This window comes from Ambystoma mexicanum, chromosome 1q (assembly GCF_040938575.1).
Source record: "Ambystoma mexicanum isolate Mex_15411 chromosome 1q, UKY_AmexF1_1, whole genome shotgun sequence".
In the NCBI taxonomy this organism is placed as follows: domain Eukaryota; kingdom Metazoa; phylum Chordata; class Amphibia; order Caudata; family Ambystomatidae; genus Ambystoma; species Ambystoma mexicanum.
In genome coordinates, this window is record NC_090922.1 from 1,450,021,485 (window position 1) to 1,450,048,057 (window position 26,573).

Sequence of the window (26,573 nt, forward strand, 5' to 3'; positions counted from 1 at the left end):
ACTTCTTCATCCTGCATTACGAACAGAGAGGGCGCATACAAAATCCTTCTTCGCTGGTATTATCCTCCCCTGAGACTACACCATATGAACCCTACACTAAACCCGAACTGTTGGAGGCAATGCGGCCAAGTAGGGTCTTTCTTTCATATGTGGTGGTCCTGCCCGAGGGCCCAGACCTTTTGGAAACAATGCCTAGCAACAATCACAGACATCACTCAGATACGACTTCCCCTGGAGCCCGAGCCCATCCTCCTGGGAGCCCCGGTCCCCGGGATCTACCCTAGATCTGGCCCTATGGCCAAACTACTGACCCAATGTCTACTGGCAGGCAGAAATGTAATAGCCCGCACTTGGAAAACCGCAGAAGGACCACTAATGCCTTTTTGGTGGATTAAAATTTGGGACATCTTAATTGCGGAGAAGGTGACGGCTGCTGGGGCAGGCCGCCTACATCGCTTCGAGAACATCTGGGGCCCGATCCTGGACTTTGATCAGAATTATCCAGCCCTGACATACGAGCCCCAATTAGCCAGGAGAACCTTACGGAACGATAATTCGCAGCTGGACCAGGTAGAGGAACATTAAGATCATGGGGAGGGGAGGGAAGAGCAACCAACTGTATTGCTTTTGTACCATATGTCGTGATTGATTAAGTTTTGCATCATTTTATCCTGTTTGTTTAAAATAAATATTTTGGAAAAAAAAAATTTGAATTACCTAAGGTGGGGCAATAACAGTCTGTTCAATCATTCTTGGGGCTTAAGCAAGGGTGCAACTTTGCAGCATTATTGTTTAATATTTATCTGATTTGAATGCAATTTGGAAAACATCTCAAACTTTTGCGGCAAGGCTATGTTCATTAAGGTTGCATTGGCTGGCCTTTGCCGATAATATTCTATTTGACTCTACACCTTCTGGCCTGCAAACAAGCCTGGTCAAAAAGACATTTGTATGGAATATTGATGGTGAAACTACATCAAATGCAAGAAATTATATATCTTGGATATCAATTAAGTTGTCAACAATAAAATCGTGGGTTGAATATTTGCTGCTTAAAGCAAGACCTCAAAGAAGCCAAATGAAATTTATTTTTACTAAATATTATAAGTTTTCTGTGAAGCCACTCTTAGAAATTCTTAGCTTAAAAGGTGGAACCTGTACTCTTATATGCCTTAGATATTTGTGTTTTTAATTTGCAAAATCAATTTGACTCAATGCAGGGTAGTTTGATTAAAGCTGCATTACATTTAGCTTCAGCAATTCCGAATTGCATTATTTGGCATGAGATGGGTTTGATTTCCTTATCAACTAGATGGACATGGTGTGCACTCTCAAATTCTATTAAAATATTAACCTCACTTCACTGTATCAAGATTTATTCAAATTCATGAAAGGTTGTACTTCTAGCTCTTTTACATCTTATGAAGCGAGAATGGTTAAAATTTTGGGTGACTTGGGTGTCGATCAAGATGATTGTATATTCGTCCAGGGAATGTGAAATAAACTATTTGAATTAGATTGGTGTAAAACTATAGCAGAAATAAGCGTATCGAGTACCTACAAGGAGTATGCTAAATTACCACGTAAAAGAAAGTTGTGGTGCGTACCTTGCTATATTTCCGTATAACAACCCAAGAAAGTATTCTTAGAATGAATCAGTTCCATACCATGGAAAGAACTAAGTATTGCAGAAACCTGCGAGATAATAATGTTGTGCCAAAATGTCGATTTCCAAATTGTGTAGAGTCTAACAAACCCCTAAAACATCTGCTCTTAAAATGGGTGTACTTTAGAGATGTTATAACTAAACTCTTGAAGAGATTTGTAAATGTTAAATACGATGATTGTGTGGACTCACTATGGAATCAGTTGATGCAGGGGCAAGACAGCATTCATTTTTGCCTTGGTTGCATTTTTGTTTTTTAAACTGAAAAGGAGATTTCAGCACTTTCATAATTTTAATGGTTGTCTATGTGATTGACCATCGATTGGTAGGTTTGTAAATTATTTTATATTTTGCATATTGATTGTATTTGATATATGTAAATTTTATGATATGTCTAATTTTGTAAAGGTTTGTTAATTTTGTTTTATTGGTTAATCAATTAAACCTTTAACATTTTTCCACATTCAATTTCTTCACACCAGTCAATTGTCCATTTTTTGATATGTAATCTTTTTCCATTTTACCCCCCTTTAAATGGGAGTATACTGTAATCCCGTTCATTTCCCTCTCTCGCCGTCTCCTTCCATCTCCAACCCCAATTTTAAGGATTCCACACATTTTAGAGCATCAATTGTTCTGCCAACCTTTTAAACTGTCAATCTCTCCCAATATTCTTCTTCCATCTCTGGTGAAATTACGGTCGTATAGCTCCCCATGGCCGTCAAGCGTCTGAAAGCCAGGGGCGGGCAGGCCAACATAGCGTGTCTAATGGACGCCGGGTGATCTTTATTTTCACAAAACCTGCAGTGCACTTTTGACTTTCCCCATTAGCTTTCTTCTCCATTTTACCTCTCTAGAGGCCCAAATATTCAGTCTGCATCTCATCAGCAGGTCTCTATAGTGGTTTGATGGAAACTTCATCAGGTAAGGTGGGAAGGTATTTAGTGTTTTTCGCTCCCATATGAGGTTATGGCACTGGCTTCTTGCCAGTTTCTTCTCGCGAGTTTATTCAGTCTTTTCCCTGGATAGTTCTTTTTGCCTTGTCACGATTGTATTTCAATGTGTCCTCAGAGATACTAACCTGTTCCAAATGTTCTTGCATTTGATTTTCTATCGTTGGAGTGTCGCGTCTCTATAAGTTGGCCCTTTCTGGACTAGAAATACGTAAGGTTGTGGTGGTTTATCGAGAATACATTTTCGGTAGAGAGATCAAGTTTTCCATAGTCCTATTGACGTCCACGTCAAGGCTTGGAGCCTTAATTCAGTTCTTATAAACTTCACAGGCATCGAGTTTGGGAGGTTCAAGATTTTCTGCCAAAAATATGACTCATAGGTTCCAAACTTCCCAACGCAGGGCTATCAAGGCCTCGGATCCATAAGTAATTACGACTGCCACCTTTTGTTTATAATAGGTTAAAATGGGCTTCAAACAGAACTTTCCATATCTTCGATTTATAACTAACCACTGGTTAGTTAAGATAGTTACCTTTTCCCGAATCAGTGCATAGTGGCCTTCATTGCAATTTTTGTTTATCCTCACCCTAAGATATAATGTATCAACCACCTCCAATTTTTCATTCCCTAGCGACCAGACATGGTGTTTCCTTGTCGATCTTTTTCCACGACTGGACTTATTAGTACCATGATTTCTTGGTTTATTTTCATGTAATTTTCTATTAAGAACTTATTGAAGGCCTCTATCCGTTGCTGAAGACCGATGGGCGTTTGGTCGAGGAATACCGCATCATCAACGTACAACATCCACGGCACTTCGATCCCATTGATCTTAGGGGTGAAGGCGCGGATCTGGTCTTGTGCGAATTGCATGTTGGCCATGTAAATGACAAAAAGGAAGGGTGTTAAACAGCCCTGTTTAATTACTCGGGATGTTTCGATCTTTCTAGTCACCCCTCCATTTGCTGTTTGGACGTGTATCATGGTGTTGGTGTGCAGGGCTTGGATGGCTTCTGAAAGATCTACCCCATCTTTCCATCTTTCCATCTTTAGCCAAAGGCGGTCCCGGTTTATCCCGTTGAACGCCTGTTCAAGATCAATGAAGGCTAGATAGATTGCATTTTTCCCTTCTAGGGCGTTTGCTTTCATAAGAAGAATTAGGAACAAGTTTAGCGATGTTCCTACTCCACTGATGAAAGCTGTTTTCCTCTCGTCCACGATTTTGGCCTGTGTCGCCCATTTTTTCAGGTCTCTTAACAGAATAGACGCAAATAGTTTGCCTATTGAGTCCAGCAAAGCTATCGGCCTGTAATTTCTGGGATATCCTCCGTCCCCTTTTTTATAGATTGGTCCAATATATGCCTCTCTCCAAGAGGTGGGGATTTGTCTTAGTCGTCTTACTTGTTGAAACAATGCATAGTTTAAGTGTGTCATAACCCCATTGGACAGGCCCCTTCTGGACCTTCTTGTCCCTGTCACGCTGGGGTTTGCACTCTGTTGTACTACCAATATGCCGAAAACACTGGACGCTGCCTACCAGTCTTCGCATTCATTGCAGCACAGTCGATAAAATAGCCACACCACCGCGCTTCTCAACGCTACGGTTAGCTGTGGCTAGACATGTGCTCCGTAGTTCGCCTTCGCGGAACTTTGTTGCTTTCCTTTTTCCCAGACCCTTGTTCCATTCTATCCCTTCTCCTTACCCAACCTTCTCCCGGAATCCATGCACCCGCCTCGGAGTGCTTCTTCCCCTTATTTTTTCCTGGAGTTTACTATCGATCCTGGACAAGAAGTTGAACGAACACTGGAAGCCAAAGACGGCCGAGTGGGCTTGTACAAGACCCGAACCATAAGGAAGAAAACTTCTACAACGGAATCCATCAAGCAGCGAAAACAGGTGAGAAAGGGGGAAACATGTGACAGACTGTCCATTCTTCAAGGCTGTCCTTAAGCATCTTGTTGGAGATGCCATCTGGCCCCGCTGCCCTAGAGGCACTTAGGTTTTATCATCCCTGCGATATATTCTCTGTCAAATTCAATTGCCCAAGGGATTTCTTCAGGATCCTTCTTTATAGCCATTTTCTTATTTTTCCCCCATATAGTGAGGTGTAGTGATTCAACCAATTTTCCTCCGAAACTTGGTTTACACCTATGGCAGAATGGTTGAGTTCCCTATTGTTAATTATGTCCCAAGTGCTTCTTGCATTGTTAGATGACACTGCGGCTAACATTTTTTCCGCATCTCCTTGTGCTCTCAGAAATAGAGTGGAGCGTAGCCAATTTTTGTATGTTTGTCGGCACTTCCTCAGGTGTTCATCTTTAAAGAGTTTCCCTTTTTAATGTGTGCCAAATCAGCTCTGTGTGGTTTCCTTCTGGCCACTAAAAGTTCATCATATGCATGTTTCTTTTTAATTGTTTTAACTCTATTCAGATCATACTTGACCTCAAAAGTATCCAGCAGCCATCTGTATTCAACCAGATCATTACCATTCCCTATGGCATTGTTGTATTTTTCCACCAGCTTTGGTAATAACTGCTTTTTTATCCTTAAATCGATTTTCCCCAGGACATTTCCATTTCCATCACTCCTGTTCTCATTGGTGATATTCTTATTTTCCAAGCGAATTCCGTTTCCAGTAGGCTATGGTCACCGTTTGCTTGTTTCTTTATTGTAAAGGAGTTTATCCATTCAAGGGTGTTACCTCCTACAAAATAGTCCAGACAAGTTACATATTTTCCACAGTGACATGTATTAGCGCCAAACAAGTCTCCTCTCGTCTGGCTGTTTAACATAATCAGGTCTCCAATTCGCATTTCCTCCATCCATTTTTGTTCTTTACCTACCAGGTGTTCTGCCTTTTTGATCTTACCTTCTGGGTCCAGTAATTTGATATTTAAATCTCCACTGAGTAGAATCAGTAGGTCTTTGTCCACCATCATTGACTTGTTGATGGCATTCATAATGTCTTTTAGGTAGCTATCAACTTTAGGCATGTTTTCACTCCAGTAGGTATTAATCAATAGCAACTTTGATGGACCATCGCTCTCCTCTGGCTGAAATGCTATTTTTATTATTTGCACAAAGGGATTTAGGATGTGGTGTTCCAGAACTTGAAGGGGGCTATCTAGCTTTTTAAGTATCATTAGGCCCACGAATGGTCTCCCTTTTGACCCCTTTCTGGCCGGGTTCATATACACTTCATATCTCTCACATACTGGTGTTTCTCGCAGCCAAGATTCCTGTATAGATATGAGATCATTTGTGCCTAAGAAATTACTGTCGCCGGTGAACAGATTTTTAAAGCCTCTGGTGTTCCACGAGGCACAGTAAACATTTCTTTGGGGCTCCTCATCAATCTATTCTTTTTTCTTAGTGTTTAAGATGTTAGCCATCCATGTCTAATCATTGAACAACTTTTTCCCCCCTTCATTTAGATTGATTTTACCCTTATTCGTGTTACCCGAGTTATCAACTGTGAACCTCAAAGTTTTCATTTGCTCAGCACTTTTTTCTATTGTAGATCTTTCCCTTTGGGTTTTCAATAATTCTTTTGCGTTCTCTTTGTTCCTTTTTAGTTTCACCCACTAGGATCGGTTTGAATTTTTCACTGGTTTCCTTTTCAATGTCTTTCGTCACTTTATGTAACTTCTTCTCCCCCTTGTGTTTTTTCCTTCCTTAGTTGTTTCTTTTGTACTGTCTTGCTTGGGTTTATCTTCCAAAGTTTCTAATTGGAAGCCCTTTTTTGCAGGATGTCACTTGCCTCCAGCAATTTCAGCTTAATCTTATTAGTTTAGGTGCAATCTAACCTGATCCATCTGCTTTCTGTTACAAATGCAACAATTTTTATGCCCTCCGTAGCTATCGTGCGTAAAGTTGAAGTTTGAAGTGTGTCATCACATAGCTCCTATTTAGCACTACCCTTCTTGGGCCCTTTGATGTTGTTTCCAACTTTAGGTAGCAACCCTTAGGTGACCTAGCTTTCCTGACACCTCTAGGAGGACAGATTTCTCTCTGATGTATTTGGACTTTCTTTTCTTCATTATACTGCTGCTTCCTTTTTTGTTCCAGTGTTTTGAACGGGGTAATATCTCTGATCTTCACGGAGGCCACCCTGCTTTAGAGGGTCTGATTTTTTTTCCGGTTTCAAATCAGTCTGTCAATTTGTCTCCTTGGGTTTCCGCATCTTTAGGTCTTTTGCTTGCCCTTTCCCAATGGTCTATGGTTTGCCAGTCATATAGACTGATACTTTCCCATTCCTCATCTTCCCTATTTTTATCCATTATTTCAATGAGATCACTTAAATCTGCAGTTTGCTACGAGTCAGACCGTTCCTCCTTGTCTATTTCAATAGGCTTTATAATTTCGTTAGAAAGCCGGACCCCCTGGAGGAATCCAGGGCTAAGTGTCATTTCCCTTCTGGGCTTCTTTACACACTGCACACTTTCTCTTTTAGGTGGTGTCCTTATATTCCCCAGAAAAGCTCTGGAGCCATTTACTTTCCTTTTTAGGGTTCCATTCTTTTTTTATTTTTTTCCCCCTTTTCCAATTTTTTGGGCGCCCCATCTTCCCCCTGGAGGTCCTGGCCATTTGAGGCAGTGCCTGCGAAAATTGCAAAGTTTGATTGAGGTTTGGATGCGGGCTCTCCTCTTTCAACTGCCTTCTTTCGTGGAGAGATCAGGATTGCAGAGTCTGAGATTAGGCCTGTTTGTTTTGTTTGGATATCCTCTCCTTGTTTCAATTTCATTGGACCCTTTCCTGCCTTTATATTATCTCCCGAGTCCGACTTGTTTTTCTTTTTATAAAGGCTTCTCATCCATTTGCAGTCCTCCAAGACTGCCTCCATCAGAAGTGATATATCGTTAGCATCTTTTCTCGCTAAATCACTCGACGGTTTTGCCAAAGTTGTGTTTGCTCTGCTTCCATATCCATTTGTCTATCTGCTCTATGCAGAGAGGACTATTTGCAAATCTGCCTCTTATTTTCAAATTGGGGCAAGCTACTTTTTGTACAGAATCCTTGATCACCTCAAAGTTTTAACAACGGTGCAATCGCGATGTTTAAAGATGCCATGATCACATTTTGGATGTGTGCAGTATCCTTTAGCCTTTGTTTTGCAGACCTCATTGATTGTGAGATTTTCTCTTTGGACTTCTCCTCTTGAATCAATCCATGTTCTACAACAGCCGATATTTGAGTCATTTTAGTTGACGTCTGTTTCTCATGGGGATTAGTTGGATGTGTGTCATGGTCTTCATCTCCCAAAATCCCCATTTTAGCTTGCTCTTTATCTAATGCTGCAATCTTTGTATTTATAAAGGAGAAGCTTTTCCTTTTCTCTCTTTCCATTTTCCCCGTCAAGATCGATATGTCTTGCATTATTTTATTTGCCAGCCTTGAATTACTCAGATTTACTGCAGGCATGTTTGTGCCTCTGTTTCCACTTGGACTTCCAGATGGTTTGGGTCTCTCTACCGGCTTCCGGGTTTGTTCTACCCCCTCCAACCCATCTTTAGGCATCTCCATGGTCATTTCCTGAAAGGGGTTTGAAGGATCTCTCCCTTTATCCCATCCGATTTTTTAATCTGTTACCTTTACTTAATTTTGTTGGTTTTTCGGATATGGGGGTGGACCTATATCCTTGGTTTGAGTTATCACCCATATATGGCTTTCAGATAATTTCTTATGGGTTCTGCGCATGGAGCTTCCATTTAATGGAGTTTTTTCCTTTTTAAGTAATTGAATCCTGCAGGACTTCTTCCAAATGGCCTAGATCTACAAGGTCCCAGGAACCTGCATTTTCCCACATCGCCTCCGAGGAGGCAGTTGAACTTGGGGTTTGATTAGCAAAGTCCTTTACGCAGTCGGGGCCATCACTGAATGAATTTGGCTCCTTCCCGGTAGGGCTTTTAGCCACATTTCCTGGTACAGAGCCATTCTTTTCTTTGATTGGAGAGACTGTCCCCTCCCGGTACGGGGTGGCCTCATCCACTTCAAAGGCAATTTTTGAATTTTGCCCCAAACCCTGATCGGCTTCTCCCCCCTCAGAGCTTTGTGGTGCTCCACATGGGCAATGGTTGGAGCAATCATCTTCTCCCCCTCTAGATTTTTCACTTAGCTCTGGGTTCATTGCCGCAATTTAATTTACCGGCCTATCCTGAGCTCTATCAGGGGTCTCACATGGTTCCTCACTTCTTTGTACCATATAGTCTCCGTGCTTTTAGGAGGGGCGGAGATTTCTATCAGGCAATTTACCCCTAGATAGCCAATGCAGTGGTCTCCCAGTTGGCCATCTTCCATCCGTTCCTCAGTACATTGGGTTTTTGCATAACCCGTTGTTAGTTGTTTAGTACTTTAGACTGGGATGGGGAGGCATTTTGGGAGTCATTGGGTTTAGGGAGCATTTCTGATTTCTCCTCTGTTTCCAGGGATAGTAATGCGTTTCTTTCAATGGTCATTACAGCCCCCACAGAGGCTCTTTCGCTTGTTGGTGTTAAATGTTCGGCGCAACTGTTTAGTACGGGCTGATCTTTTTGCACTACTTTAGTTAATTGTTCAGGATTTCCATCGACTTCTGGGAAAGAAGTGAATCATTGTCTTACCTGAAGGCGAGTTCTCAAACCAGAGCTCGGCGTTTCCACGGATACAGACTTCATTTCGTTGTGCAGCTCCTCATGTAGGTTGCCCCTCAGTTGAAATGTCAGAATGGGGAGGTCCATTTCCCACTCCCACTAGCCACCGTTTGGGTTAGTTGGTCACCAAAGTCGCAGCAAGCAGCCAAACAGCACAACAGCAGGCACTTTGTAATTCACGCACCCTTTGCTCACTCAGGCTTAGTGCCGCAAGAGTGCCTGGGGCGATTTTTTCAGTGGCACACTTCCAGCATAGGTGGGGCATGGAGCAGAGGGGGTGGGGCTTCTCAGCGCGATAGCGCTTTTCCTCACTCCCACAAATCTGGCAATTTTCTTCTGGATAAAGCAGCTGGTAGAACAGTTGATTGGGGACCAATGCTGCTCTGAAGCGCAGCCACAGCACAACAGCAGGTACTTTGTAATTCACACATCCTTTGCTCACATGAACTATAAACAAAAAAAAAAAAGCACTTCACTGCTACACTTGTATCCTATGGGTGGGCAATTGTGCGCAAACATTTTATCAACTAACAGCTACAATAAGGCTGCGCACCAGGTTTGTAGGTGCATAAGTCCTCTAGCCCAAGGGGGTTTTGGAAGCCAGCTGAATTTGCCCAGTACCTCAGCCAATTTCTTACAGTTCTACGCATCAGTCATCATCCTTGCAGGGATCCTGACCTTTGCTTCATCCTCTCTCCTATGTACTGGGTCCTGTAACATCAGAGACACTGATCTTTTGGGCACAAGGGCCCAATCTCTGTAGGGTTGGACTGCTAAAGCTAGGAATAATGCTGCTATTGCATTATTCAATCTGAAATGTTCCCACATGTTGCTTACCATATTGACTCTGCATCCTCCACTACATCCGCCATATTATGCCCAGATACCAACACCTTCCTCAACTTCTCTTGGGCCTATGCCGACCTAATATATGGCCCCCGATTGCAATGTATGCTCCCACACTAACACTCACCTGGTATCAACAGGGAAGTCACTCAGTCGGTTCTGACCTCCTATGGCCTCGAACCCTTCCCTGGAGGCTATTCGACTGGAGACTGGGCCTTATTTTCTTGGATAGTGTGCTCTCCGTCCTGCTTTCAGCGCAAGGGCGCGTTGATGGATGCAGGCTCGTTGCTGCCTAGTTACTTCACTGGCAAGAGTCTGACAGGTAAGTATAATGAGTCTTTTGAACAGTCCCTAACTTCGTTCCTTTCCTTCGTTAGATGGCCGGCATCCGGGGATGGCGGCGTGCTGTTGAGATGAGTAGCTCTGAAGGTGAGTGAGCGCGATGCACCCCTTTCGTATTTGTATTGAACTGAGTTCTTTTTCTGTGTCTTTTAGGTGCCACGACGTTTTCAGTGTGGATGCTGGTTATGAAGAACAAATGCGGTGAGTAAGCGCAGTATGTGGCTCCTCTAGATGTTCCCACGCTAACCTGGAGTGTCTTTTCCCTCTTGCAGATGGATGAGAAGTTCCGGAGACAGAGTTCCACCAGAGCGGCTGGGATTCAGGTAAGCGTTTGAAGCTCGTACAGTATTTAAAAATAAGCGAAGATTTGCAGAATGCTTACTAATGCCTCTGTTCTTTTCCCTTTTCCTTAGGAAGCGGCGTGCCGGGATGGGAATGACGCCGCCAAAGATGCCCGCAGAACAGAAGGAGCGATGAATGATTGGCAGACGTGCCGCAAGGTAAGGCTGTTCCTAACGGAGTTCTTGCAGGAGCTGAGCGCAGAAGAAAGATGCAGGCCTACTGGAGACCGATCCGAACACGGTGAGTGTCACGCTGCAGGTGCAGAAAATGCAAAGCATGTTTCTCAGCCTGGGCGTGGCTTAAATAGTCTCCGGGTATCCCAGGTGTGTCTGGGCTGAACCACACCCAAAAGACTAGACCGCACATGTAGTTATGGGAACCAAAATATGTGGGGGCATCCATCTTGTCCCCATCAATGCACTACAAGTCCAATCCCCAATGTTATCTTATGGGAGTGAGTCTGGTGCCACAAGCGCAACGTCTGACTCCAAGTGGGTCTTTGGTGGGTTGGAGAGGCCCTTGAGGGCCATGTAGGTGATCGTGGCCTGGCTCCAGCCGGACATCTTGGAGGGCTGGGGACATGAGGGGCTGAAATCATGAGACACACTCCTATGTAAGCCAGTGGGGGTGTGGGGGATCCCCTTCATTCCAGTCCCGTTCAATCTTGCTGAATGGTGTTATGACCTGATCAATAACTCTTCGTGTCCCAATTTGACCCATCTTTCCCCTGGGATGCTTCTACGCCAATATTTTATCTCCTAGAATCCAGACCACATTTGTTCCACACACTCATCTGTTGCACCACAATAGGCACTATGCCTGCAATAGGCATCACACCAGCCACTTATGTGCTTAACAGAAGTGCTACCACCACCACCTATAACCACACATCTGTCAGTAGGATAGGACAATTTCATAGTAAAGGCACATCTAGCAACGCATTAGCACTCTAGACCCACAGAGGCTTACATTTCCTTTGTGGGGCTAGCACCTACCAACGACTACCAGCTAACTGGACAGGTCAGTGCATTATTGGGTTAATTGCCTGGCCATCCGCCATGTGTTCTTTTTCCAAAAGTTCACTACACACCTTGATGTTCCAAACGCAACGCCTGGACATGGTTCAAAGGCACCTAGGGTTCCTGTTGCCGAACATTGGCACTGCTCTCAACAGAGCCCATCTTCATTCCCCATCACTCCTCCTAGAACAGGTGGCCAACACTGCAAAAGGAATACAGATTCTTAAAAGCAAACAAGTTGCAAACAGAACTAGAACTATGGTCCTCCAGAATAGAATGGCGCTCGATTATTTACTAACTGCCCAAGGAGGTACCTGTAAAATTATAGGAAAAGAATGCTGCACATGGGTACCGGATAACTACTCCAAGGTGGCGGACATCATAAAACACCTCCAAGGGGTTAACACCTTCACACAATGTAAACCAAGGTTATGCAGGTTCACTATTAAACTACATGGTATTTTAATCATTGCCGTTATAATTGCTGCCTTTGCAATGATCGTTTTTCTTATTCACTGCCTTCTGTCATGCTGTGCTAAACGGGATTCTCACTTGCATGCCGAGGCTAGATGGCCGACACTTGAAATCGAGACATCTCTGATTAAGGAGGGCACGTCCAATGAACAGGAAATGGTAGATGTGTTAGGACAAATGTCGAATTGTATGAATATTTGAATTGGGACCCTAGAGGTCAATCTATTTCTGTAATGCAACCTCCATTCTGTGACAATCGCTATGCCTATCCACCCTATCCCTAGGTCACCTGTGTACATGGACATCTTTGAGTCATGCTATGCCCCTATCCTGCTTCCTGTGCTCTACGCCCTGTCTCTGGGACGACCAAACGGGGGGTTGATGTGGAAGAATTGTTATGCTATGGTATGGTATGCTGTATTGGCTCTTGCATACATTTAGGCCTCAGATCCTCCATTTTGCCTTTCCCTCTGCACTCAGCGGACATGCCAAAACTCCACCTGGTGCAGATTAGACCAATAGCCTGTAACAAGGCAAAGGGACACGTCAGACCTTCTCTTTCGCTTGCTCTCTACAAGTATAGCATTGGAGACATATATGGTAGACAACAGTAGGGTTTCTGTGAATACCGCATATCCATAGGACAACACGATGTATCCAGCCGATGTCCCTGCAAGGCTTCGTCACAAGCTCACAAGTGAAATGCTGACAGCTATTGACAAATGTCTGCAATTTCATGCCAAGCACATCCCACCATTGTGCAAAGGCTAGAATATATTAGAACGCACTTTATATAGCATAATCTATGCAATCACTAAGGGATGTTCCTGGAGCCCTCCATGTGCAGAGTACCTGGACACTTGTACTGCTGTATTTTCCTGCTCATTAGCTGATACCTGTATGCTGTGTATGTTTTATCTAATGCACAAAACTTAGTTTACCCATCAGTCTGTCTAATCTCCTTATTTGCTGCAAGATGCTGGGAGGCAGAGGAGGCCCTTGGGAAGGGGCCTTATCTTGGCTAACACATGGTATAAACCAACTCAAACTAAACCAACACGCCCCACTTACTATACACACTTGGGGGATCGCTGTTTGGCTCAGATGTTTGTGACAACAACAAAGTCCAATTCGAGACATATTGGTAGCTGCAGACTAGCACATACACACTTATGACAAAGAAAAAAAAAAATCGACAGTGAATACATACATCTCTTGGGAGTTCCCAGTGTGAATGGAATGCAACCAGCAAATCCAGAGGCAGGTGGAACTCTGCCCTGACGGACTATAACCTTAAAGGAGCAGTCTCGCATACAAACCCCCAGTGCGAAGCACATTGTGTTAGAAGCACGGTAGGGGCATGTATACTTTGAGGTAATGATGCGCCATCATCACCTATACCAACTCCTGTCAAACTTAACCGAAAGAGTAACGTTCAAGTGCCCGTGTGGGTCAGGGTGCAAGAAACGGGGAACCTCAGAAGATTGCAAGAGACCCCAACAGAACCCAATGCTGCCAATGGCAAAACCGTAAAACCTGCTAGGATCAGTAAACAGAGGGAAACTGTTAAGCATTCATGAAATCTAAAAAAGGGTGCCAAGGCTCGCAGGAAAGCATAAGCCTAAATCTTATGCTTCCTGACCAGCCTCGTGTTAGGGAGAATTCTCCGTTTAGGCTGAATTTCCTAACCTAGTGAGTCCCCCAGCAGCTTTGCTGGATTTTTGGGGTTTATTTTTTTCTCCGGCCAAGAGTGAGACTCTTTTACCCTCACTCTTGGGCATGACTTGAGAGTGTTTGTGACTTGCTATGTGCTTATGGGCTATGGGGTATTTTTTCCCCATAGGCTATCATTGGTTTTTGAATGTGTGTTACCCAGCACCCTCAGTGCAGTAACACAGGGGTGTCAGAGACCCCCAAACATAGACTCCGCACCCTGGGACTGATTACTGTCTCCCTGGGTCTGTAAAGTCACCATTGACTTTACTAGTCTTAACTTAACCAGTACAAACCATCATACTGTGGAAAGTACTGGTAGGGGCAATTAGATTGCCCCTGGGTCTGTTGTCGAGGGGGTACTGTCCCGTCCCCCCTCGCAGAGTTTCTGGCTGGTGGCAGTGGATACCACGGAAATATTCCACCGGAATATTTCCCTATGGGATTTCCCATTGATTTTAATGCACCACTTTTTGGTGCAATGTTAAAGATACCGCCGGTTTATTTATTTAAAATAAATTCACCGGTTGGGATTTTTTGCCAGAACTCGCCGCCAAAATGGCGTCTAGGTTCACTTCAGTAACCCTGAACCCGAGTCGAGCCTTTGTTCCACTTTTGGCGAGCTTCTGCACAGAAGCCCTCCAAAGTGGTGCCATTCTGTCTGGTTACCACAGGGGGTGTGGGAGGGGGTTTAGGCACCCTGGACTGAGTTGCCTTGCCAACTCATGTCGCCCTCTAGTGTGATTGGCCCAAGTGGTGAGCCACCCCGCTCACCACTTAGCATGTTTGAGTGACAGCTAGGCTGTATGAATGGGGGTTTGCTGCATAAAAGCAGGGTTTTTGGGACTGGTTCTTCAGAAGTCGCCACAGGACCTAAGAAGCCGAAGAGGGAGAAGCCGAGCCGACCTGCCAAGACGACCCCACCGGTGGAGCCCTGCTGAACCGTCTCACCACTTTTCCCAACGACAGAGGAGATCTCCTGCCTGGAGAGTCTTCTTCCCTTGACTGGTGGGGACAACCAGTTTCTGCCTTCTTTTCGCCGCCCTGAAGCATCTCGTGGCCGCCTTGCCTGTGCCAAGCACCCCGGCAACCGGGATACCACTTTTTACCTCAACCGCGAAAGAGGGGTAACATCCTTTTAACCGGAAAAACTCCACGGCTGGTTTCTTCCCTGGTAGTGCAGCGACCTTCAGCTTTCCTCCACGACGAGATCTTCTCCTCCTCTGGACGACGCCGCGACTTGCACCCACTACCAGGAACAACTGCCACCGCTGGAGGATCCTTTCCATTTTAAAAAGGTACCATGTTCCGCCCGGCTTCCCTTGCCACTGATTGTACGGGGTAGATTTAGCCCTCGGCTCTCGACCGTGGGTAAGCCTGGGACACCCTAACTAAACTTTTCTAAACTTGGTAAAACCTTTTCTACTCACCTGTAAAGACTTGTGACATTGTGTCATCTTGGGCATCTTTTCGCCTGGCTTTCCCTAGAGTGGGCCTGGCAACCGAACTTCCTTGCTCCTCAATAGACGGCCTTTCTAAACTCACTGTGGATCTTGGAAAAGTGTTTTGCCTTGCTGTTTATTACTTTTACCTTTTCCCTCCCTTTTTAACTAACTTGTTGGAGTGCCATCTAATGTTAAGCGCTCACCTCTGTTTGGAAATAAGTGGTGTTAACTTAGACTTGTCCAACAAATAACTAGGGATGTACATATAAGTAATAGAGACTGTTTTGACTTACTTACCTTTTCTGTGCTAGTGTAATTTATGAGTGTGTCTTTTAAATAATTATATACTTTTACACCTAGCTCTGGTCAGTGTTTGCTTGTACTAGTGTGCCTCTGTACCTATTATGTATGCTCTGTATACTGCCTAACTCTTCTTGAGGGAAGTCTGACTGCTCAGCCACCGCTACCAGGTAAATCTGGGTGGTACAGACTGCTACCAAGTGGGTTTACTGCCAAGCACCTGTAGCCTTAAATCTTTTGCAGTGGTCCCAGAGGGGAACTGCACAGGTTTCTGTCTAACACCTTGTAATGAAATTAGAAAGATATGAAGAAACTAACCACCATGCGTATCGTTCGACTGAAGAGTACGAGAATCTATATAAAGAGCCCAATGGCTGATTTATTTTAGCTCAACGCTTCAAATCACCCTAGAGGAATAATATTCATCTATATAGCATGCAACTCCTTCCTCTCAGCCTGGGGCAAAAACAATCTCTGTTCAGGATATATGATTGGGTACCTAGTATGAGTTTAACTCTCACCAAACCCTACGCAACAGTCTAAGATTGTCAGGGTCAACACGGATACAAACCCTGGCTATGTAATGCTCTGCTTACCTCAACAGCCTTGATTTTAGGTATATTTTCCTCTTACATACCCTGTGTCTGGCGAGGGTGGATACTGAACAGCCCCCCCCCACACCCCCAACACCCAACCAGGTGGTAAGCAGCTCTTCTGTTTAACCATCAAGGTGAAACCCAAACAAACAACTTTGCTTACCTTATCCTGGGGGTAGGGTAAATCGTCCCCAGAGCTTACCGCACATACCCCTTGTCGGCGATGATCAACACTGCCAACCATAGATGGCCCACTCACAAACCACCACGGACTGACATCAGCTGGCAGGCTTGCCTTACACTTTCTTTTCGCTAGCATTAATCACCCCAGAATAGGGAGCAGCCACCCAATACAGGCCAGCAAGGCCTGCCTCGAGAGCAAAAAGCCACATCAACGGGTGAGAAGAACCATGGCCCTCACATGTCTGGTCGTAAACTGGTCAGTATATCGGAGGATCCAAACGACCCTCCGCAGACTCTCTCCACTCCTCAGCTACCAGAGCTAGAGAGCGCACCCAACTAGGGCTCGGAGGCACTCAAAAGGCACTCGAAAAGCCCCCACTGAATCCCCTGTCGCACAATCTCCTCACACTCAGACGCGTCTCTAAAAAAACCTGGACCTTATCAAGGGATCCGTTCCCCTGTAAGGACGCGCCACGGTCTGCCATTACGAGAATCCCCTACATGGGAACCTCTAAATAAAGACCGCAAATGAGAACTCTCAATATACAAATTAATATTGGGAAATGACTAGACCACACTGCCCACATATGAAACAACCCACAGTGAGCAGGTACATGAAATAAACAATAACAAACCCCTACATTTCCAATGCAGTATTATATAAAGCATAGTTCACACATGTAGGTCAACACTTCACATTCTCAATGTATATTTATATTGCATTCACATGGCATTCACTCTCCCTCATGTTTTAGCTTAACCCAGAATTAAATGCAGAGTTACACTAGGGCTCTCTAGAAGTTGGTCAAATGTGAGGACTGGATACTAAAGTACTTAAAATACACTATTGGTCTTCACTTCAATATCTGATGCTACTCTATCAGAGCCACTTTAAGCCAGTGGCTGTGCCTGGTGAACAGAGACCATAGATCTAAATCACGTTTGTCATCAAAACCTCAAACAAGTTTGAAAAATTCAATTAACAGTTCAAAGGTGTATCAACATCAAAACAAGTGACCACAATAGAATGCTTGCCACAAATTAATTTAGGAGGACAAAGGCTGGAGAGTTAGCAACTATAAAGGAACACAAGGAAAGGGTAAATGTAGGTTAAACAAAAGGATTAAGGTTGTTTTGAAGTAAACTTTGATTGCACAAGATTTCAAATAAAATATATTGGAAAAAAGTTAAAACAACAAGCTTACTATCATTACGGGACAACTGGACCTTCCAAGACAGAGCAATTGGACAGGCAACATAAATGGAACTTTCTGGTTTTTAAAATAAAAAAAATAAAAATCTATGACCCCTGTATTAAAATGTACACAATATAACTAAGCTAATGCACACACAGACAAGCCAGTCAAAACAATTTGCATTTCAAGCAAATTTGTAATGCAGAACTACATAACATTGCTTTACTATGTCAAGAAGGCCCAGGCTTGCAGAAATGATATGCCCTGGGATTACATGTCATGACATTTCAGTTATTTGGCTCATTTTATTCAGTGTGGTACCTTTAGCGCCAATAAGCTCTTATTTATCTCTGCCCCCTCCATCCGAGTCTGCCGATCTGCGCTAGATGTGTCTGCTCCCCGTTCATTCCCTGCCAGATCTACCAAAGAGAATTTCCCATGAAGTTTCGCTTTCCTACGAAGAATGATTTGGAAACAGGCGTGTGAGCGGGAAGAGCTAGTGTTGGCAAACGTCTGACCGGAGGTCCTGAAACACATGAAACAATGGAGAGAATTATTTTTCAATGCAGTTATGGCTCTACAAGGATTAATTCTGTAGATTAAAGAACAGCGCAATAAAGGTCCCTCCTTTACGATGTGTTAGGAACCCTGCTCCTGCAGCAGGCCTAGCCAGAAAGCAGCTTTAAGTGCATCAAATCAGCAGCTACACAATTTTGAATCCTTTATATGCTGACCTCACTGCATGCACACCACTCCGACCTTCTCCATGTTCAAAAGGCTCCAGTCACCAGTTATTGTTGAACAGGTTATAAATCAGACCTACAGCCACATAGAGCACTTTACAGAGTAGGTAGATCCCGGATTAAGAAGGCAGTAAACACAAGAATCACCCATCACTCAGGTCGACCCCCCCACCCCCCCTCAACTACAGCATAGCCGGTGAGAGGAAACCAACAGTTTCTAGTGAGACTTGAAAAAACACGCAGGAATACACTAGACAGGCCTAATAGGAAATAAAGTTCCTGAGGGAGCCAGGTATGCCATGCAAGTTACTTCACATGTGAGATATCTAATTGGTAATGCCCTGAGGTTTTTTAGAACCACTACGTATTTCAGGTTCTGGAATGCCAACCGCAATGGATCTAAAAAGGTTTCACACAAGTCTAAACAAATTCTCTTTTGATAATGTCAATTTCTACTCCGCCTTAAGTATTTGGTGTAAAGGACAATTAAAATACTCAATACTATCAAGCAACAGCACTCACAGGCAAGTACCAAAATGTTCTATTAAAATATGTATAAAGTCAGAGCTGTAACAGATTACTTATTCCTGTGTAATATTCTTTCAAATGGCTTCTCGTCCCAGAAATCCCCCACTTTAGATATTGATTCTACAAAAGCATCTCATCTAAACCTTTTCGCAGCACGGAATGTGATATACCTCAGCCGGAACCGTCTGTGATGGTCCAGTTCTGTGGCTCCAGAAGAGATACCAGCATTGTATACAGAGTACAGCATCTCCTGTAACATTAGTTTCCCCTTTTCCACCATGCAAAGTGTTTGAGACAATTTCTTGTCCTGTGATGCAGGGTATGGTGATAAGGAATCTACTGGAGGAGAAAACATCAGAAAGAACATTTACAGGGGTAAGCCATTTGTTCTTTTAATGGATTACAGCCTCCAACAAATGCCTCATCTTACATACACTCTGATAAGCAAGGTTGTTGCGGACAATCTGCCTTTCGGTCCAAGGCCACAACCTCATATATGATATATGGCATTTGTAACGCGCCTATACACAAGTGTTTCAAGGCGCGATGGGACCATGAAGGCATTTGTTACCACGTGTACATCAATTCAGAAATTGGGTTTCTGGAGGGGCTGCACGGCTTCGAGCGCGAGTCTGTTTCTCCTGTATCATACACTAGGCCATGCTCTCACCATACAAACCACCTGTGGGGTTCAGATAGAAATCACCTCCCCCACTTACCCAGTGGCGCAGTTTCACGCCTTGAAATACTTGTGTATAGGTGCGTTATACATATCATAACACTGAAGGCAGGTTCCAATTGGGCTTCCTAATAGCTTAGTACTGAAGACTGTTTATGTGTGGTATTTAAATAGAAAAGCTATTTGTACAAGTGATGTTCTGTAGAATAGCCATTTTTTTCAACAAGCTTTCATTTTAAAGGTGACCAGAACTGCAATGAGGCTTTTCTAGTCTAAAAAACACACAAAGCACCAGTTGCTACTGTTAAGATGGATTTCTGAACTCTGCCCTGGAGGGGCAGAGGTTCAGAAGGCCAGCCTAGTTTCTTGGAACAGGGTAACCTCTGGACAAGCCAGACCAATCAAGGTAGCGATCGCGGCGGTCAAGACTAGGTCTAAAGAGGGGTGAGGGTGACTGACAGCCTGGAATGAGCACACAAAGCAAGGACACTTACAAACTACTCCAAGCAGGTGTTATATTAAAAATAGACACATTTATTACAAGGCCTTTGTAACGTTGACTGTAGCGAGAAATCACAATAAAACTCAAGTAAACCACCACCTCACAATCAAAAACAATATATATACACAAGTACCAACGAGTCGAACGAGTTAGACGCACGAAATGTGTAGACCACCTAGATGGGGAGGAAAACAGGCAGTGCGAATAATAGTTAGACCCAGCCCACATTCAGAGGTACCTAACTAGAAGGAAGTCCGAGCCCTACGAAGAGTGGAGCCTTGAGCTCAAAAGTATCTGCACACGCTGGTGCCAACGGGCAAAGGGGAGTCTCTTCGAGGGAATCAGGCAGTTCAGTTCAATGAACAATTGAAGATGAACAGAGCTCCGCGACTCAAGCGCAGCCTCCACTGTGAGCAGAAGCAGAGCGAGAGTACGGAAAGGTGTGCTGTTCGACACAGCGGGGAAAAGCTATGGGCTACTGCAGGAGGGCGATCAGTTCCTAGCGATGCTACTCACCGGTCCCCGATGCAGGCAGACCCAGGCTTCTCCGCGTCAGTTTCAGTGCTGGCAGGTTCAGATACGAGCAAGGGACGTCTCAGCGTCGTATAGATTCCGCAGCAGCAGAAGTAGAGTTGAGGATGTCCCAAACGCAGTGAACCCGCACAGTTTGTCACCACAGCAGGGTGACAGAGCGGCCGTGTGTATTTCAGCCCAATGTACACTGCTCACTTCAGACCTGGGAATACCAAGTGTACGACTCGTGAGAGAGTGGCAGGGACTCATAATACAACACAACCTGATGGCAGTTACAGAGCAAGACTGCTGGGTAGGCTGGTCAGTCCACTGGATGGCCCAGAGACACTTCCGAAGGCTTACGTGCAGGAGATGGTGAAGATGCCGAGAATAGTTGTTCCCACTATTCCAAGGGGTCGAAGTACCAGTACAGGCCTTCTCGTTCGATCAGAGGTTGAAAGGGTTTCACATAGCGACAGCAGTGCAGAGGAGCAGTCCTTCAGCGGGTCACCAGCGATTCCTCGGTTCAGCCTCGTAGTTGCAGTATACTTGGCTCCTGTATTCCTTCGTTCGTGAGAACTCAGGAGATCGACATGGTAGTGGTGTTTCCAGCCTCCTCTTATCCACGGTTCCCTTCGCGCCAAAACTGAGTGGACCCATTGGGAGATCTGCTCACAAAACACTCACACCATACGTGGACCTATCACGGACCATGGTGGTCCCAGGCATTCACGACACACTAGACTTTCTGGCACCCAGTATGTGCATTAGGACCAGACATCCCAGCCCACATCCTGGAGGCACACACAAGGCCTGTAGAAGCCTGCGAAAGCATGTGTGTTTCGCGGGAAAGTACATGCCCACATAAGGAAGGCCCCGGGTCGGCTCGACCTGGGGAAGGTGAAGGGGGCAAGACGGTCAGTGGGCAGGACAAAGCCTCATGGTCTGGCCATTTTGGGAGCTAGGCCACCATTTTGGGCTAAGCGCGAGAAACGCACTTAAACGCCAAAAGGAGCTCAAAAACCAAAGAAACGACCGCTGCCACCAGTCCCGTCCATGACTCACTTGCACCGTTCATTAACAATCCAAAGAGTATCTAGGGCCTGTAGAAGACTAGAGACCCAAGAGAGCAGTAACTTGGCTTACAGTGCCCTCTTGTGTCATGTTGCGCGAAAGCTGCAACATGATAAAAGAATTACGGAAAACGTTTCCCGGTACTGACTGTCTTAAGGGCATGTCAGTTTCCCCGTAAGAATGGAGTGAAAGCCCAGAGGAGTGCGGCAGAAGGCTGCACTTCGCTGGCAAAGTCTAGATCACGGTGAAAACAGCAAAAAGTTTAGGGGTTGCCACATGGAAGGAAAATTACCCACAATTAAGAACTCTTTCCTAACAGCTACCCAAATGTAAGCATTCTTTTGGAGTCTACTGTGCTTTTCGATCTTGGCCAGTCTGGTTTCAGGCCAGGACGAGGGACCGATGGTGTCCTGGTCTCGGTTCTGGATGAAACGGCCAGGTTGGTTGATGCAGGAAGAGTGGCAGCCCTGATTTTGTCTGTCAGCAGCATTCTACACGGTCGACCACCCCATCCTGCTCGACCGCCTGACCCAAGCCAAAATCTCGGCCAGGTTCACGCTTGGTTTACCTCATTCCTGGCCGATAGAACTCCCACTCTTCCACTTTCCCCATTCCTTTCATCTATTTTTTCAATCCTCTGCAGTGTCCCTCAAGGCTCTGCCTTATCCCCATTCTCCAATATTTATTTATTGCATTTGATTACATGCCCAAACCCTTCGGTATCACGGTGTACATACATCTTAATCGTATATCATGGGTATTGTCATAGTAATGATTTTGTTAGCAGCAACATGGTTATTTACACCATATTCCTACATTTAGGATCGCATAGTCATGTTACGAACAGTGTGGTTTCGTAGTTGTGTTAAGAGTTAGCTTGGGTGGCTAGTATTTATTGAATAGCCAAGGTTTTAAGAGTTTCTTGAACTTTTGGAAGGAGGTCTCGTTGGTGAGGTGGGTGTGGAGTGTGTTCCAAATGCACGGGGCTGCTATGGGGAAGCTGAAGTTGCCTGTTCTGGTGGTGGTGAAGTGTGGGATGTGGATGTGTGTATCATTACTGGATCCGAGGGATCTCGTGGGTTTGCGGGATATGGTTTAAGGTAGGTGGGTGCTGTGTCAGATGCATTTATGGGTAATGGTGTTTTGTGGAGGATTCTTGCTGGTACCGGTAGCCAGTGTGCATCTCTTCTGTGTTGGGAGATGCGTTCTCTTCTGTTAATACCTAGGGCAGCTCTAAGGGCTTTGTTTTGCAGAAGCTGTAGTTCGGTGTTAGGAAGAATTCTCTGTTTAGGCTGAATTTCCTAACCTAGTGAGTCCCCCAGCAGCTTTGCTGGATTTTCTGGGGTTTATTTTTTTCTCCTGCCATGAGTGAGACTCTTTTACCCTCACTCTTGGGCATGACTTGAGAGAGTTTTCTGTGACTTGCTATGTGCTTATGGGCTAGGGGGTAATTTTCCCCATAGGCCATCATTGGTTTTTGAATGTGTGTTACACAGCACCCTCAGTGCAGTAGCACAGGGGTGTCCTAGAGACCCCCAAACATAGACTCCACACCCTGGGACTGACTACTGTCTCCCTGGGTCTGTAAAGTTACCATTGACTTTACTAGTCTTAACTTAGGAACTTAACCAGTACAAACCATCTAACTGTGGAAGTACTGGTAGGGGCAATTAGATTGCCCCTGGGTCTGTTGTCGAGGGAGTACTGTCCCGTCCCCCCTCGCCGAGTTCTGGCTGGTGGCAGTGGATACCACGGAAATATTCCACCGGAATATTTCCCAATGGGATTTCCCATTGTTTTTGATGCACCACTTTTTGGTGCAATGTTAAAGATACCGCCGGTTTATTTAATTAATATAAATTCACTGGTTGGGATCTTTTGCCGGAACTCGCCGCCAAAATGGCGTCTAGGTTCACTTCAGTAACCCTGAACCCGAGTCGAGCCTTTGTTCCACTTTTGGCGGGCTTCTGCACAGAAGCCCTCCAAAGTGGTGCCATTCTGTCTGGGTACCACAGGGGGTGTGGGAGGGGGTTTAGGCTCCCTGGACTGAGTTGCCTTGCCAACTCATGTCGCCCTCTAGTGTGATTGGCCCAAGTGGTGAGCCACCCCGCTCACCACTTAGCATGTTTGAGTGACAGCTAGGCTGTATGAATGGGGGTTTGCTGCATAAAAGCAGGGTTTTTGGGACTGGTTCTTCAGAAGTCGCCACAGGACCTAAGAAGCCGAAGAGGGAGAAGCCGAGCCGACCTGCCAAGACGACACCACCGGTGAAGCCCTGCAGAATCATCTCACCACTTTTCCCGACGACAGAGGAGATCTCCCGCCGGAGAGTCTTCTTCCCTTAACTGGTGGGGACAACCAGTTGCTGCCTTCTTTTCGCCGTCCCGAAGCATCTCGTGGCCGCCTTGCCTGTGCCAAGCACCCCAGCAACCGGGATACCACTTTTTACCTCAACCGCGAAAGAGGGGTACAAATCCTTTGTGACCGGAGAACTCCACGGCTGGCCTCATCCCTGGTAGTGCAACGACCTGCAGCCTTCCTCCCCGTTGAGATCACCTCTTCCTCGGGACGACGCCGCGACTTGCACCCACTACCAGGAACGACTACCACCGCTGGAGGATCCTTTCCACTTTTGAAGGTACTGTGTTCCGCCCGGCCTCCCTTGCCACCGATTGTACGGGGTAGATTTAGCCCTCGGCTCTCGCACCTGGGTAGGCCTGGGACACCCTAACTAAACTTTTCAGAACCGTAGTAAAACCTTTTTTACCCACCTGCAAAGACTTATGACATTGTGTGATCTTGGGCACATTTTTCGCCTGGCTCCCTCTAAAGCGGGCCCCGAACTAATTCCCCTTGTTTATCCATTGACTGTCTTCGCTAACCTTATGTGAAAAGTGTTTTACCTTACTGCTCTCTTTATTTCTGCCTTTTCCCTCCCTTTTGGTAATACTTGTTGGAGTACCATCTAACGTTAAGCGCTCACCTCTGGTTGGAAATAAGTGGTGTTAACTTAGAATTGTCCCTAATTGTCGATTAGGGGTGTACATATGAGTAATAGTAACTGTGTTTGACTTTCTTACCTTTTCTAATGTGCTAGTGTAATTTATGAGTGTACCTTTATTAAATAAGTTTATACTTTTACACCTAGCTCTGGTCAGTGTTTGCTTGTGCTATTGTACCTCTGTACCTGTTATGTATCCTCTGTATACTGCCTAACTCTTCTTGAGGGAAGTCTGACTGCTCAGCCACAGCTACCACAGTGAATCTGTGCGGTGCAGACTGCTACCAAGTGGGTTTACTGCCAACACCTGTAGTCTTAAATCTTTTGCAGTGGTCCCAGAGGGAACTGCACAGGTTTCTGCCTAACATTCGGTTATGTTTTTTTTTGGCAGTAAAATATTGCATTAGTCTAGCTTTTTGAGGATTAGGGCTCTGGCGAGAGTCAGGCAGTTTTCGGTGGAGAGGAAGGGTTTGCTTAAGGTAATGAGTTTAGCTGCGTATGCAGTAGAGGAGGCGCTAATATGATTTTTCATAGAGAGGTTAGAGTCTAGGTGGACTCCTAAGGTTTTGACTGTGTGATATGGTAATGGGGGTGCCATCCATAAGGATGGCGGTAAAATCAGACGGGAGTTTACAGAGTTTGGCTGGGGAACCGATTATGAGGATCTCTTTTTTCTCCGTTTAGGCAGAGGCTATTCGCCATCCAGTTTTGGATGAGGGAGTAGATTTTGTTGATACAGGCGGTATCCTGTTCTAGATTACCTGAGATAGGGATAAGTATTTGCGCATCGTCGGCAAAGTTTATATAAATTACTCCCATGGTGTCTAGTTCCGCAGAGAGTAGCTTTGTATACGCATTGTATGGCGTTGGGGAGGGGCAGGACCCTTCTGGTACTCTCAGAGGTACTGGGATGGGATCGGCTGCTTCTTCTCCTAGGGCAACTCTTGATGTACTGTCTGAAAGAAGTATTTTATCCAGGGTGTGGCTTTCTTTGAGAAGTGGAAGTTGGTGGAGAAGGTTCTGCATAATTTGTCATGGTCTACTTAATGAAACGCAGCGGAGAGCTCTATAATAATAGGATGCCCAGTTTTCCAGAGTTCCTAATAGTTTGTGTTTTTTTTTTAAATCAAGGAGGGTAGTCTGTGCTGTGGCTGGGCCAGAATCCTGTTCGTCTGTCCCCTAATAGGTGGTGGTGTTCTAGGTGGGTTTGTACTTGGGAGTAGGCTATTTTATCAATGATTTTAAGGGGGAAAGGTACAGCTGGTATGGGCCTATAGTTTGTTGGGTTGGTGAAGTCTTGCGTGGGTTTTTTAAGTAGGGGTGACACATTCTGATTTAATGGATGCTGGTATTGTGCTAGATTTGAAGGATTTGTTAATAAAGCTGGTGATGATGGGCGTTAATCTCCTGGCACAGTAACTACTTTAGCAGGGAAGTTGTCGCCTTTGCAATTTGATGGCTTGAGGGAGGCTATAGTTTTAAAGGACTTGGTCCTTGGTGACTTGTTTAAAGTGGAATTCAGGTATATCCGATTTAATGGCGGTGTCTGGTAGGTGGGATGGGGCAGGGTGGTGGTGGGGTTGAGTAGCTTTTTCTGTGAGGCTATTTTGTGTTGGGGTGTTCACTTTGGAGGATAGTGCATCCTGTATAGCGGTAAACCACGCTTTGCTGATGGTAACAGGGCTGTTGGGTTGGATAGGGGATTCAAGTTCTTTAATGATGGTGAATAGTTCTTTTGTATTAGAGGCTGCACTGGCTATCCGGTTATTAAGTGAATCTGTTTTGTGTGCGAGTATATTGCGTTTGTAGGTTTAGGACAGTTCTTGT

At 45.1% G+C, this 26,573-nt stretch overlaps 1 protein-coding gene across 5 annotated transcripts in view; it reads right to left on the reverse strand.

Moving 5' to 3' along the window:
* Window positions 1–26,573, reverse strand: part of KIF2C (kinesin family member 2C) — a 1,350,025-nt gene that overhangs the window by 307,214 nt on the left and 1,016,238 nt on the right. For all 5 annotated transcript variants that reach the window (XM_069642340.1, XM_069642339.1, XM_069642341.1 and 2 more), the window contains one exon: window positions 18,028–18,232. In XM_069642340.1, the coding sequence (XP_069498441.1) occupies window positions 18,028–18,232 (205 nt within the window). The remainder of the gene's footprint in view (window positions 1–18,027; window positions 18,233–26,573) is intronic.